Source organism: Theobroma cacao, chromosome 9 (genome assembly GCF_053813885.1).
Source record: "Theobroma cacao isolate CCN51 chromosome 9, ASM5381388v1, whole genome shotgun sequence".
Lineage (NCBI taxonomy): Eukaryota > Viridiplantae > Streptophyta > Magnoliopsida > Malvales > Malvaceae > Theobroma > Theobroma cacao.
Window position 1 is genome coordinate 1976204 of NC_142647.1, and position 13036 is coordinate 1989239.

General features: G+C 35.3%; 1 protein-coding gene across 1 annotated transcript; it reads right to left on the reverse strand.

Annotated features, from left to right (window-relative positions):
- Positions 1-3173: 3173 nt before the first annotated feature.
- LOC18587918 (BURP domain-containing protein 3-like) lies at positions 3174-5091 on the reverse strand. The gene is made up of 3 exons (XM_007011975.3): positions 4930-5091; positions 4730-4835; positions 3174-4249 (listed from the first exon to the last, which is right to left on the reverse strand). The coding sequence occupies exons 1-3, from the start codon at positions 4966-4968 to the stop codon at positions 3381-3383; spliced, it is 1014 nt and encodes a 337-aa protein (XP_007012037.3). The 5' UTR covers positions 4969-5091; the 3' UTR covers positions 3174-3380.
- Between the last annotated feature and the right edge of the window lie 7945 nt (positions 5092-13036).

Sequence of the window (13036 nt, forward strand, 5' to 3'; positions counted from 1 at the left end):
GTCAAACCCCCAAACCTCCGTTTCTCCAAATGCTAATCCTCCCCTTAAAACACTACTTTCATGAACAATTTTCTTAGCCGATTCCAATTAGAAAACACAAAAGGATCTGTACACAAAAAGAAAACACCAGGTGCTGTCTTTTCGCAGCAGCTCTTTTAAACCTGTCTATGCACCCGTTCCAAAGACCACCAACTCGGCGACCAGCATCAATCCCCATCCTCACAGAAAACCAGCCAGCAAAACAAAATTTCTCTTTAACTCACAATCAGAAGTTACAAATCAACTTCAAAAGTGGATAATTGATTGCATTGAAGAAGTTCATTTTAGTCTTGGACATGGCTAGAGAGTGACATGTGGGAGGCTAGGTGTCAATCTGCTAAGCTGTTGCAGATTTCAATGGCTTTCAATAGGTTTTTTTTTTTACCTTTGTGGCAGATGTGCAGGCAAACCCTTTAGGACATGACCCCCATCAAGTGCCAAGAAAAGAGTTGCATATACAAATCCCAGAGATCATAGAGTCGTCCAGCCACAACCAAATTTCCATTTAGTATACAACCAAACAAAAACCACAGCTATCCAACTCCCTGTCCTTGGCAGCTCAAGCTCATAAAAGTTACCAGCGGTTAACACCATCACTGTCCTTAGCAGATTTCAATAGCTATGTGGCATAAAAGATAAAGCATTTTCTGCAGATGAAATGGTAAGAGGTTTCTGGAAGGATATTCCAAGACTAACCTTATTGGAGTGCTCTAGACTTCTCGTTAGGTATAATTTTTCAATTTAATTTTATGAGCAAAAAGAAGAAAAATTGGCTAAGAGAAGTCGGCTAAAGCTGTCAGGACTTCAACCAAGGAGAAGCGAAGGGAAGGGAAGGGAAGGGAAAGCCAAGGAAAGGAAATGCCATGAGAGGGGAGAAAAAAGGTAAGACTTTCGAAGAGAAGAAACGGATCTAGAGAGAAAGAGTTCAAGGAGAAGAAACGGTTTTAGAGAGAGGAAGAAACTAAAACCAAAAGCCTGCGGTGATTCCGGCTCAGGTGTTTTTGTTTTGATAGGCATTTTAGTCTCTTTCTAAAGTCTGTTAACAGCGTTATTAATGGACTCAGATTGAATTATAGTTAAAATTTAACAAGGTTTGGTAATTTACCGTAAAATAAATCGTTCAATGAATCTATCCCCACCGAATGAAAAGCCGTGCACCGCCCTTGCACTTTAGGCCATACGCTCGTGTCATGGAGATTGGAAGGTAGAGGTTAGAACTTGGAAGCCATTTTTCTCCTTTTCTTTTTGATTAGTCTCTAGTTTTTCTTCTAGGCCTGGAGGCTAGAAGAAGCCTAGAGCCTAAACTCAAAACCTTAATTTACATGTTTTTTGGGAAGTCGTTTGGACCATTTAGGTTCTTTTGGATTCTGTCTGTGACCCAACAAATCTAACTTTCCATGCTGCCGTAGTCTGAGCTTTCAGCCTCTGAAAGAAATCTATCCAATTGTTCCTTTTGGGACTACATGTGTGCACGAGCAGTCAGGGGTTAAGCTTGTGTTTGCTTAACCCCTCAAACCATGGCACATAGAAGACTAGATCCTAGGTTCACTAGTACAACCACGATAGCAGCCAGGATAGTTGTTACCTCCTGTAGGAATAGTATATTTTGATCCACTGTCAGATGGGCCATTGCTGAAGAACTTAGTTCCATCCAGCAAACCCACAGCAATAGTTCAAAAGTGGTGACCTAATGACTGCTCACAATTTTGAGTACAAGGAATTAGAACGCTTTACATCTCATTCCATCTGTTTTCTTCATGCACCTAAACATTGCAGTCCATACATTTACGATTAATGCTTTGATTTGAAATTTTTTTGTTGCCTTTTCAGTATTTTGATTGAATTAAACGGTTAAATTAACTAGCTTTGTCCTTTTGTCCTCTTATAGATCTTGAGGGCTGAATTGATTGCAAATGTGCTGAACTTCTGATAGTTAATGGTGATGAATATAAAAAAGAAAAAAAACTGTCAGAAAGATTAAGAAAAAATTGGAAGACATGTTTGCATTAGTCAGTTAGTTCTGATGAAATCATAAATTTTCTAATGGTAAAAGATGAAGAGAAAATTTTAAGGGAAACTTGGTGTAATAGACTCTAATGCACCAGGGCCTTTTCCCTGTTATGATATGAGTGATTCTATGTTGAATTGCCACTCTAATAGTAACCTTGATTGCTTGGTTGATACTTACACTTGAGGGATCAGAATGGTTTACATTACTTCTGTAGCTTGAATTAAATGTTTATTGACATGCATCATCAGAGGACATCTTTTATTTTCACCTCATATTTTTCTTACTCACTGTCGTAACTTTCATGTCAGTGTGCTGTTAACCTTGAAAGAACCTTTACGCATGGAATGAATTGCAGGTGCTTTTTCATTTGGGCTACTTCAACAAAACAAATTTATGTGATGGTGCTGCTTTGCTGTCAGGTATGACCACATTTCATTGCTGACATTTCTGGCCCTTTCTTGCTAGTTTTGAGTCCCAGCAAACTTTGTGTTGTTGTCACTGTCGTAACTTTCATGGCAGTGTGCTGTTAACCTTGAAAGAAACCTTTAGGTGTGGAATGAATTGAAGGTGCTCTTTCACTTGGGCTACTTCAACAAACCAAATTTATGTGACGGTGCTGCTTTGCCGTCAGGTATGACCACATTCCATTGCTGACATTTCTGGCCCTTTCTTGCTAGTTTTGAGTCCCAGCAAACTTTCGGTATTTGTTATATATGTATGCATGTATGTATTTATTTATGTTTTAATTTCTATCTGAGCCATGATTCTTCTTTAAATGTGGTTATTTTCTAGCCTTCTAATCAGTGACTCTCAAGATTCATGAGGGTGAAAAATCTGCCATCCAATCCACCCCATCATCTTTATTACTTCATTACTTGCAACATCCTGAGGCTTTCATGGCTAATCATTTGGGCAAATGTGTCTTTTGGATGCGTTGATTGTTTCCAGGAACCTAAGTGGCCCCTCTTTCTTTTCCCCATGAATTTACCATCATTCACATGTCAATGATATATATCATTGCTATTGAATTGTCTTTTCATTTGGTTATTTGTTTTTAGTACCTTCTCAAGTGGTTTTCATCATGGGATAGAACTCTAATAGATTTACCACCAAACCGTTGTGATACAAAAAGTAACACCATTTTATCTATTACTGAGTACATGATTCATCATTCATTACAAAAGTGAACAAATAGATTGTGGATAACTAAACCCGTGGGTTTGAGGTATATTATTATAGAACAAACTGGATATGGCTTTAAGCTGTTTTAATGCACACTATACTTAGTTGACTGATGAAATTAAAGGGTCTCAGTGTACTCTTCAGGCTTTTACTTGGGGATCCAAACAATGTGATCCTGAGGAAGGAAATGGCAGATAGGAATGGTTCCTGGCTCAACTTTAAGGACTTGGAAAGCCAAATGCTTTGGGTTCCATGCTGATGTATCTGTGTGGCAGATTGCTACTGCTTTGGCTTTTGTCCCGTCAGCACCCTCCAAATGAACCATGTAAGCCCTTGTTGTTTCTGATTTGTGGCAATAGAAGACAGCATATGCATAATTCTGCTTATGGCACACTACAGATTTGTCACCTCCCATCTTGTGCACTCCAGCTGCTATTGTGTACTTCTGTTCGGGGGTTTGTTTTTGCACCTCTGTAGAGATTGCGTAAGCATTTTTCCCGATCTTGGAAGTACTAAAGTCAATCATTGACTCTAGTGAGGTTGCACAATATTTGTCCTCTCCTTGAATTTGGGGCTGTTCACACTCCTTAATTGTGTTCTTCATTATCTCAGCTTCCGCTGATCCAGGTTTCACTGAAAACTTTTTCAAAATTTCTGGCAAATTGTCAGATGAAAATGGTATCTTTTGGGCAATTTGGCGAGGTAAGAAAGTTGCCGTCTCTGTATTTTCAGTGAAATGCAGGGTCATTGTTGCTCTGGGATGCATATCCTTTTCCAGAAAGAAAAGAGCAACATTTGGATCATCATGGACTTGAGTCTCGGTGGCTGCATATTTGTAAAAAAATGGTCCTGGGTTAACATATACCGGCTTTCCCTTGTGTCCTGTGTTCACAGATACTCCTCCACCTTTGCCACCCACATTTACGGAGGTGCCACCACCCGGCTTTCCTTTTCCTGTATTGACGTTTACACCACCTCCCCCTACATTGACAGAGGTACCTTTGTTCTCCATGAAGTCTGCAAATATACCAACATGTGCTAGGAGAGCTCAGATGATTCTTAATAGTACTATGACATGCTCATGAATGCAGCAGTTTACTTAAGTTTTTTCATGATAAGTTGATACATACAGAACATATATTCCATTCCTTTTCCTGAAAAAATTGCAACACGGAACATATTTTTGTTCATACTCTCATATTAAATTGCAGAAAACATAATATATTTTAGCACTTTACATTTGAACTTTTTGATACACAGATTACCAGCCTGCTTCACTGATTACATGATTGTGTGCTCTGTTAGACTATTAAGCCAATCCTATAGGGAAAAGAAAGGTGTGATACTTCTTAAGTCCTCACTTCCCTGAACCTCTCAAGGTAAGAGTTTTTTCTCATAAACCATGGTGGTGGGGGCACAAAACTATTACAGTAGCTGCTTCCTTTTGGTCAGTAAAAATGACTTAAGAAAATGAATCCTTGGGTATTGAGCACTCACCAGGATGTAGCAAAACTTTGACGGCCTTCGGCATTGGAGTATTTGGCAGCACATAGTTCCAATATTGCTCAGGTGATAAAGCAGCATGGCTTGCCACCACCGCTAGCTGCAACAGTAAGTTCAAATCAAACCTCATTAGTTCTGGCACTCTTAAACAACAAGTAATTCACATCAAAATCCACTTCAAAGACAAAACTTACAGCCAGAAAAGCAAGAACCGGGGAGAGATTAAATTCCATAGAGAACCGAGTGTATGCAATAGCAAGACCTCAAGAAGAGCAAGACAGAGAGAAAAAGAGACTATGAAACCTACGATTACATGGAAAGAAGAGCTAAGTATGCTCCTAATTTATAAGAGGTGTTCTAAGACCAAGTACTTAGGAACAACAGTCCAACAGTAGTATTCAACCGAAATAGTGTCTCCTCAACTGCCACTGGTTTCACTTAAATGCAGTCTGTGTCATATGGGCTTCGGTGGAGAGAGACGGGGAACGGTGTGTTCAATTTGCTTTGGCTAACATAATTGATTGGGCCATTGTCTCACCAGCGATGGCTTTAATTTGGACGAAATAGCAGTCTCAACAAGAATCTGTTTTAATTCTTGTGGACTTTCATTGACATTTACTAAACTAACAACTACCCAAATTTATGAGGGTTGAGTTTGCGTTCTTATCTGGTATTTCGCTAATTGAGCATGGGTTTTGGCCTTTTCTAAATGGGTTCGTTTAGCAATAATTGTATTACATTTGGGAGAGTTTCACATTCTAGTAAGATCATTGTCTTTAGGAAAATTTTGTGGAGTGGCAGATTGACAGGATTGTTGTCAGTAGTTGCCCATCAATGCTAGTATTTATGAAAATTGTTTGGGAGATATTAGATGAAACATGAGCCACCCGATGTGAAATACGTGAAATTGTATGCGAAAATGCATTGGAAGATAATTCAACATGCATTTATGATCTGGGCTGCCACCTCAAATTTGGGAACTGAATTTAAGAGGATTGCCTACTTAGAAAATGTTTATAGCACCTGACAACACCCGAACCTATAGTCCTAACTCCTAATCAGATAAGATTACAACAAGTATTTCATCTGTGATATTATATATTATAAAAATATATTCTTTAAATAATATATCCCCACCGAATGAAAAGCCGTGCACCGCCCTTGCACTTGAGACCATACACGCTCGTGTCATGGAGACTGGAAGTTAGAGGTTAGAACTTGGAAGCCATTTTTCTCCTTTTCTTTATGATCAGTCTCTGGTTTTTATTCTAGGCCTCGAGGCTAGAAGAAGCTGGAAGAAGCCTACAGCCGAAACTAAAACCTTAATTTACATGTTTTTTAGAAAGTGGTTTGGACCATTTAGGTTCTTTTGAATTCTGTCTGTGACCCAACAAATCTAACTTTCCATGCTGCCTGAACCCATAGTTCGTAGACACAAAACTGGGCCTGAAAAACCCAACCAAGTTTCGGTAGATAGGTTGTAAATTAAAGAGAAATCCGGAATTCAAAACCTACTAGCTATGTGATTATAGGATTTTTGAGCTGAATGTCAAAAGGCCTATGACAACTATTTTAATGGTGAAATTTGTATTACAAATTAATAACGAGGCTTTAAGATCAAAACCCAATCTTTGTAGCCTCCTGTTTAGGTCGGTAGAAGTGTCAAAGAGGGGGGGGCCAGGTTTAGCCCCCTAGGTTCTTTGTTTTTAGTCTCTATGCTTTGTCCAGCATCTAACCTAAATTCTAAGTTAAGCAAAGCTTTTTAGGTTTCTTGCATGTGATTATGTGCCTAAAACAACAAAAGTTCAACCCTAAAACCAAAATGAACATGTGGCTTGAACTTTGAAGGCCATGCATGGTTGGCCGTCCATTTAAATTTTGGGAGGGAAGAAAGGTTTGGCAATGGCCTTGCCTTTCTTTCTTTCTTTCTTTTTTTAACACCTATATGAACCCACATTCAATCCTATCTCTTCGGTGGGCTAAGCGCACTATCTTCATTTTTTCATCTTTCTCACATGTAAGCCAATTTAGGTGTGTCTAAAACCCTCCTTTTTTCCCACTAATAATCTGTCTTTTTATTTTTAGTCTTTAATTAAGACCCTGTTTGTTTGCATCAGCAATTGCTCTGGGTGGGGATTTGTGTCATCCACTCATTAAAAGAATTTCTTCTTGTGATTTTAGCACTGCAATTTTGGTGATCAAGTTATCAAGTCAATCTTGTTGGGATATATTTCTTGGCAAACCAACATTGGTGGGGCGGTTTTTGAAGAATGCCCCAATTTTGTTCTTTGTTGCCAGTAATAATCACTAGCACAAAGCAGTAAAATTCTTTCTATTGGAAAGAAAAATGATTAAAGCAACTTCATTGTGTATGTAAAAAAATGTTCATCTTAGGGACCAATTCTTTTGTTGTTTCTTCATGCATTTCTTCACCCCCCCACTTTCTTCAGTTGATGGAAACTCAATTCCCCAAATCAATCACTATCCATAGAGATATTGAAACCCTTTTTCTCCTTTTCCTAATACAACATATTACCACTATTTTCTTTTCTTTTTTTTTTTCCCGTTCTATCCCTCGTTTAATTCTTTCGATTTTGTACGTCTTTTAGATATAACAATCCGAAGTTCGAATTTTAAAATTCGCAGCTCTGATGATTATAATGTTACTTATAAAATAAGTGTCGAACTTATATTTAATCTATTCTTTTTATACATGAGGGAGTGTAAGGGTGTCCTTTCATTTATTTTTATTTAATAGAAAAATTTTAATCAAGTTTAGCATGTTAAGAGCTTCCAATTGGCCATACTACTAAAGTTTGTGCAGAACCCATATCTCTTATATTTAGTATTAAGTAGTTTCACACCAATTTGACACTTAGACAAGCTTCTTGATACATAAGGGAAACTTGATCCATCTTTAAATTAAGAATTAAGATAGTTCTAATATTTAACTTACCCTAAAGTTGTTTATTAGTTTATATTTTGATTTTTCTTGCTTGGAGTGGTGGCTTTTTGAAAGAATTAATAAAGTAAAAGAACAAATTCACAAAAAGGATGAGAGCAAAAAAAATTATGCTTAGCAAAAGCCAAGGTTCATGAACTATACAATCACAATATTGCAACGATAATATTCAATGGGTTTTAATCTTTTCCACCCAAAAGGAAAAGGGAATTTCCCAATTTTAGAAAGAACAATAATGGGTAAAATAAGAATATTTAATTTTTTTTTTCATTGTTTGATACAATTAATATTCTATATTTTTCTCCATTGCTAAGGTTCCCTATAAGTTTAATTGTCAAGATTGCTTATAGATAGATATATGATCCTTGAGCTAACTGTTCTTTGGATTGGGAATCTGTATGGTCTATTGAAAAAAGGGTAATAAATAATTTATTAATATACATATATTCCTAAAAAAAGGAATCTGCAAATTGGTTTGGACAAATATGCTTTAAATGATGGAGGCAAGGCAAGTCTCCACGACTGTCTAATCAAGCTTTGTGAAGTGATTAAAACCATAAACAGATACTCAGTCTCTTGGGGAAAAGAGATAAAAGCTTTGAAAGAGTGGAATATATGACCCACACAGATTCTATGTCTTATATAGTAATATAGTTGCCCTAGCAAGGCAGTGGAAGAAATGATTCTCATAAAGTTAAGATTTTTCTCTCCTCCCAAAAATTAAACCCATGGCCTATTGGGGAATTTCTTTGCTTACTTTGGGTTTTGTTTATTTAATCTGTTTTTCCTTTTCCCTTCTTTTTGTATTTTTTTTTTTCTTTCTAACCCCTTTTTCTGTTCTCATATCAACATGTCTTTATCAAATAGATACATCATATGTGCACAATGATTTCTGATGGAACCCAAAGTGTTTCTTCTGTGTTTGTTTAAAAAAAGGGCTTAAAAAGCTCATATTTGAACTTCTTAAATAGGAGGGGGTGAGGGAGATTTGCAATCATATGAGGTGGGAAGAACCCATGGAGAAAAGCTTTCCATGTGGGCAAAGGTCCACATGGACAAATTCATCACCTAAATTTTTATTCTTTATCAAAGTATCTTTTCTCATCATCTACACACTTTCTTTTTTTTTTTTTTTTTTTTGCCCATGGAAAAATCGCATGCAATAGTATAGAAAAAAAAAATTAATGGAACCACAGAGAGAAAACCAATAACAAATAAATTTAATTACTAGTGATCATATTAATTGGTTAATGGGTTCATTTCTTTTCCCATTGTTTAGCAACTAATGCAAGGTGTCCAGCATTTCAATGGAGGCTAGCTGCAGCTGCTGCATGCAAACAACCTAATTGGTAGATATTTTCCTCCTTTTTGCTTATAGGGTTCATAAAGAAAGCCTAATTATGTCAAAATATAATGCAATATATAACATGGGGTGTGTGATTGAGCAACCATGATAATGCCCTTTTTAGAGTCAGCAAATATAAAAGTATATCTTAATTAATTATTAGTAGACTCATGTGGTTTCCAACACTATTAATTAGCATGACCATAGAATTATTTCATTAATATAAAAAGCTACAATAAAATTAATTTTTGTATAAATCTAGAATAATCGGATGTGCGAGAATTTGGATAAAAATTTTAAGGCGGAGATTTAATACTCTTGATAATAAAAAAAAATCTGAATTATTAGCAAAATAAAGGTATTATATGTTAAGCTTGATTTGATGAGATGAGTTGTTTTATCACTTCAAAAGCAAGAAAGAAAACAAACCCTTAAAACCAGTATTTTACATAAATGTTTTAAAAAGACTTATAATGTGCTTGACTTGATTATATATGTATGTAGTTGATTATTTAGGATGACGTTTACCATTTAAGTTCTTTAATTAGTGGAAAGAGAACCGTATAATAAATATAATTAATTTCGTGCCTTTATTAATGTTATTTTTATCACTTAAGTACTCAGGAGATTAAAAATATGTAAAGTAGAAAAGCATGAAGCTAGCTGGATAAAGTTAATGCTTGAGTAGGTAATTGAATTAATAAAACATCCAGAATTGAGAATAAAATAGGAATTGAAGAAGAAGAAGAAGAAGAACAAGAAGACATCAAACTTCTTTGTGCATATTAAGCAAATTAATTAACCATTACTTTTTAATTATAACCTACAAAGTCAACAACAGATGAAAAAGAAGTTGTTTTGCAGCAATATGAACGGCAGCCTCTCTTCTGCTTTCTAACATGAAAGTTAGCTTCAAAAAAAGGCAATATCAAGACAAAATTAATCAGACTAAAGAATTCCCATTTTTCTTTTCTAAATATTGAAATTAATTAATATGTAAAATTGGTTTCAAATACTATTTTCTCCTTCTGTCTTTTACTGCTTTAAACGGGTCCTAACTTCACAGTGAAGCTGCTTTCATTTGAGAACTTTTCATTGTGCTTAATCACGCTAGACACCACCTTTTTCCCATTAAACACCAATTTATTAGTAATCTTTGGGTGTATAACTTTACTTAAGTAATACTTCCAAAGTGTGTTGCTTTAGTTTCCTAATCTTTCCTCACGACCCCACTAAATTTCATGATGATTAGTTTGATTTGAATAAATCTATATTTCATTTCACTAATCACACCAATATTAAATTGCTAATGATAGTTTTTAGAGGATCATTACATTTTGCTTTCGGTATTAATTTTTTTGTCTAATCAAAGTAAATAGCAAAAAGATCGTCAACTATCAATATTGAAAATTTTTTTTTCAAGTACTTTTACAAGTTAAACTACTTAATTCTTTGCGCATGCGAGTCACTATTTTCTATTAGATAATAATTAATGGGTTTAGGAGTGCATGGACTATATAAATCACAAGCATGCATATCAGTATTTAATTTTTTTTTTTTTCCTTTTGGAAACTTGGCAGTTCAATGCCAATAATGAAATATGAAAACACCAGCCAAAAAGTAGAAGGAAAAGCTTAAAGGAATAGTTGATTTCATAGAGAGCAAGCACAAATAAGATTGGGAATGGAGATCCTTTTGATTAAAAATTAAGTATATGTATTTATATTCATGTATGTAATACTTTAGCTATAATTGGTTTAATCTTTTGCACTTAAACTCAACCAATCAAATTGAGCTATGACCAAAAGAGGAAGAATTAAGAGTACTTACAATAAGAAACAGATCGAAGGGGAAAATAACATTAAGAGGATCTTTCTTGGCTTGTTTCTCAAGTATGTTGAGGTAGCCGGCCAAAGACAAAGGAGAAGGCTGACCAAATTAGTATGTTGTTGAATGCCTCATGACTTGATGATTTGATTTTTGTGAAGTCAAAACGATTCTAGACTTACAATTGGGGCAAACCCTCTTGCATAACCAAGATTTCGGTGGTATCTTTTTCCTCCCTTTTGTTGTTTAATCATCATTTCGGCATAGACTTTATCACATTCATGTTGTCTTACAGTCATACTGCATTAACCAGGGGGGGTTTGAGTCTTTTTTGTTTTACATTACTCAATCATAAACTTTTTCCACATTTTTTTGATTGATTGACTTTCAAGAATCATGATCAAAGATCAACTAATTATTTGTATGAATTGTGATTGGAAAGTTTTGAATAAAAATGGAACATTATTTGGCAACTGAGAAAAAATGTTTTGTTGGAAGGATACGTGTGCCTTTTTTTTTTTTTTTTTTTTTTTAAGAAGAGAGGGTTTTGGTGGGGTTAACATGATCTTGCTTACGATCTTTCCATTTTGTTGTTTCGATGAAGATTTATTAGGTTAAACAACTTTTTTTTTTTGGGGGGGGGGGGGAGGTAAGCACATCTTAGTTGATTATTTTATACCCCTAAATATGATTAAGCCTCCACTTTTAATGGCCCCACTAGTTGTATTAGATCATTTTTTGTTGACTAAAATAGACCCATAAATGATTTCAAATTTCATCACCAAGGATAGTGCCGAATTAGGGCTTGTTTGGGAACTATATCATCTGTTGATTAAATTCACATGATGACAGTGATAGAGATGGAGATGAAGCTTCTAAGAGTCTTTTAGAGTTTCTATGGCTATGATTTGATTTCATGTGGACTATATATATATATATATATATATGTTCATGATGACCAACTTAAAAGAAGATAGGCATGGGGTGCCTTTGTAACCATTTAGTGGTATTCAAGCCTTCCAATGTTCTTCTTCCATAAAGTTATTATACATCCAACAAAAACAGTGTGCTTAGGTAAAGTAAGCATAAATAATTAAATAAAACAAAGCTGACTTTGAGAGTCTTGAATGGATGCTTTAAATAATTTACAAGTGAAGTGAAGTGAGGTGAGGTAGATCCCTTGAGATCCTCATTACTATTTTCTATTTTTCTCCACAAAATTGTGCCTTTTCCCCCCCTTCCTTCAAACCCATACAAATATCCCCACTAGGAAGAAAATGTTCAACTTTTTTTGGCCATTAATCAATAAAATTATTAAACATGAACATGATAGGCATATAGCTTAAATTTTTCTATATGGTTTATACATCTTTCTATCCTTCTAAGTATTTTTTTTTTGAATTAAAATTGTTCATCATTAAAAAATATTTAATCGTGTCGTAATCAGATTGTTTAATTATATATTTATATTTTCTTAAAGAGGCCCACATGGTAGGTCTTGTTCCAAAGAAGCCCATATTATTGGCTGGTTTGGGCTTTGGGAACTACCTTTCAGGGGCCCCATCCCACCCCATGTAAGGGTACAATACAATAATCAAAATTAAAAATCCTTTCTCTATCTGTGGTTTGTCTTGGCTACAAGGCACTAGCACAATAGGCTAAAGGCCAAAGCTGAGGCCAGTTGCGTTCCCACTTGAGAGGGACTAAGGAATGTTACTATATTTAGCATCAACTTTTAATCTCAAACTGCTATTGTTTTTTAGCTGTAAATAACATACACCTCTCCTTGCGCCACTTCCTTCTATATTGGAGAATAGGTCTCTAGGCCTTTATGCCTCCCCTTTCTTCTTCTTTTAATAGATGCTACTATACCCGTATCAATGATCATGCACTTTAAACTTTCGGCTCTTCCTGAGCCTTTCCCCATTACAATTTTTCACATACTTTTTAGCTACTTCCATACGATTACAGCATTCTTTTCTGTTCTCTTTTTACACTCATATATACTATATTAATAGATTGCAGCATCTTTTGCTTATAGATGATTTCCAGGTAATTTGATCAAAGGGATTCAAATATGTTGAAGGATTCTTAATTTGAGGATGAAAATTGTATGAAAATTTCTTCATTTTATAAAAGAAAAGTATACTCCGACCACTTGAGGTGT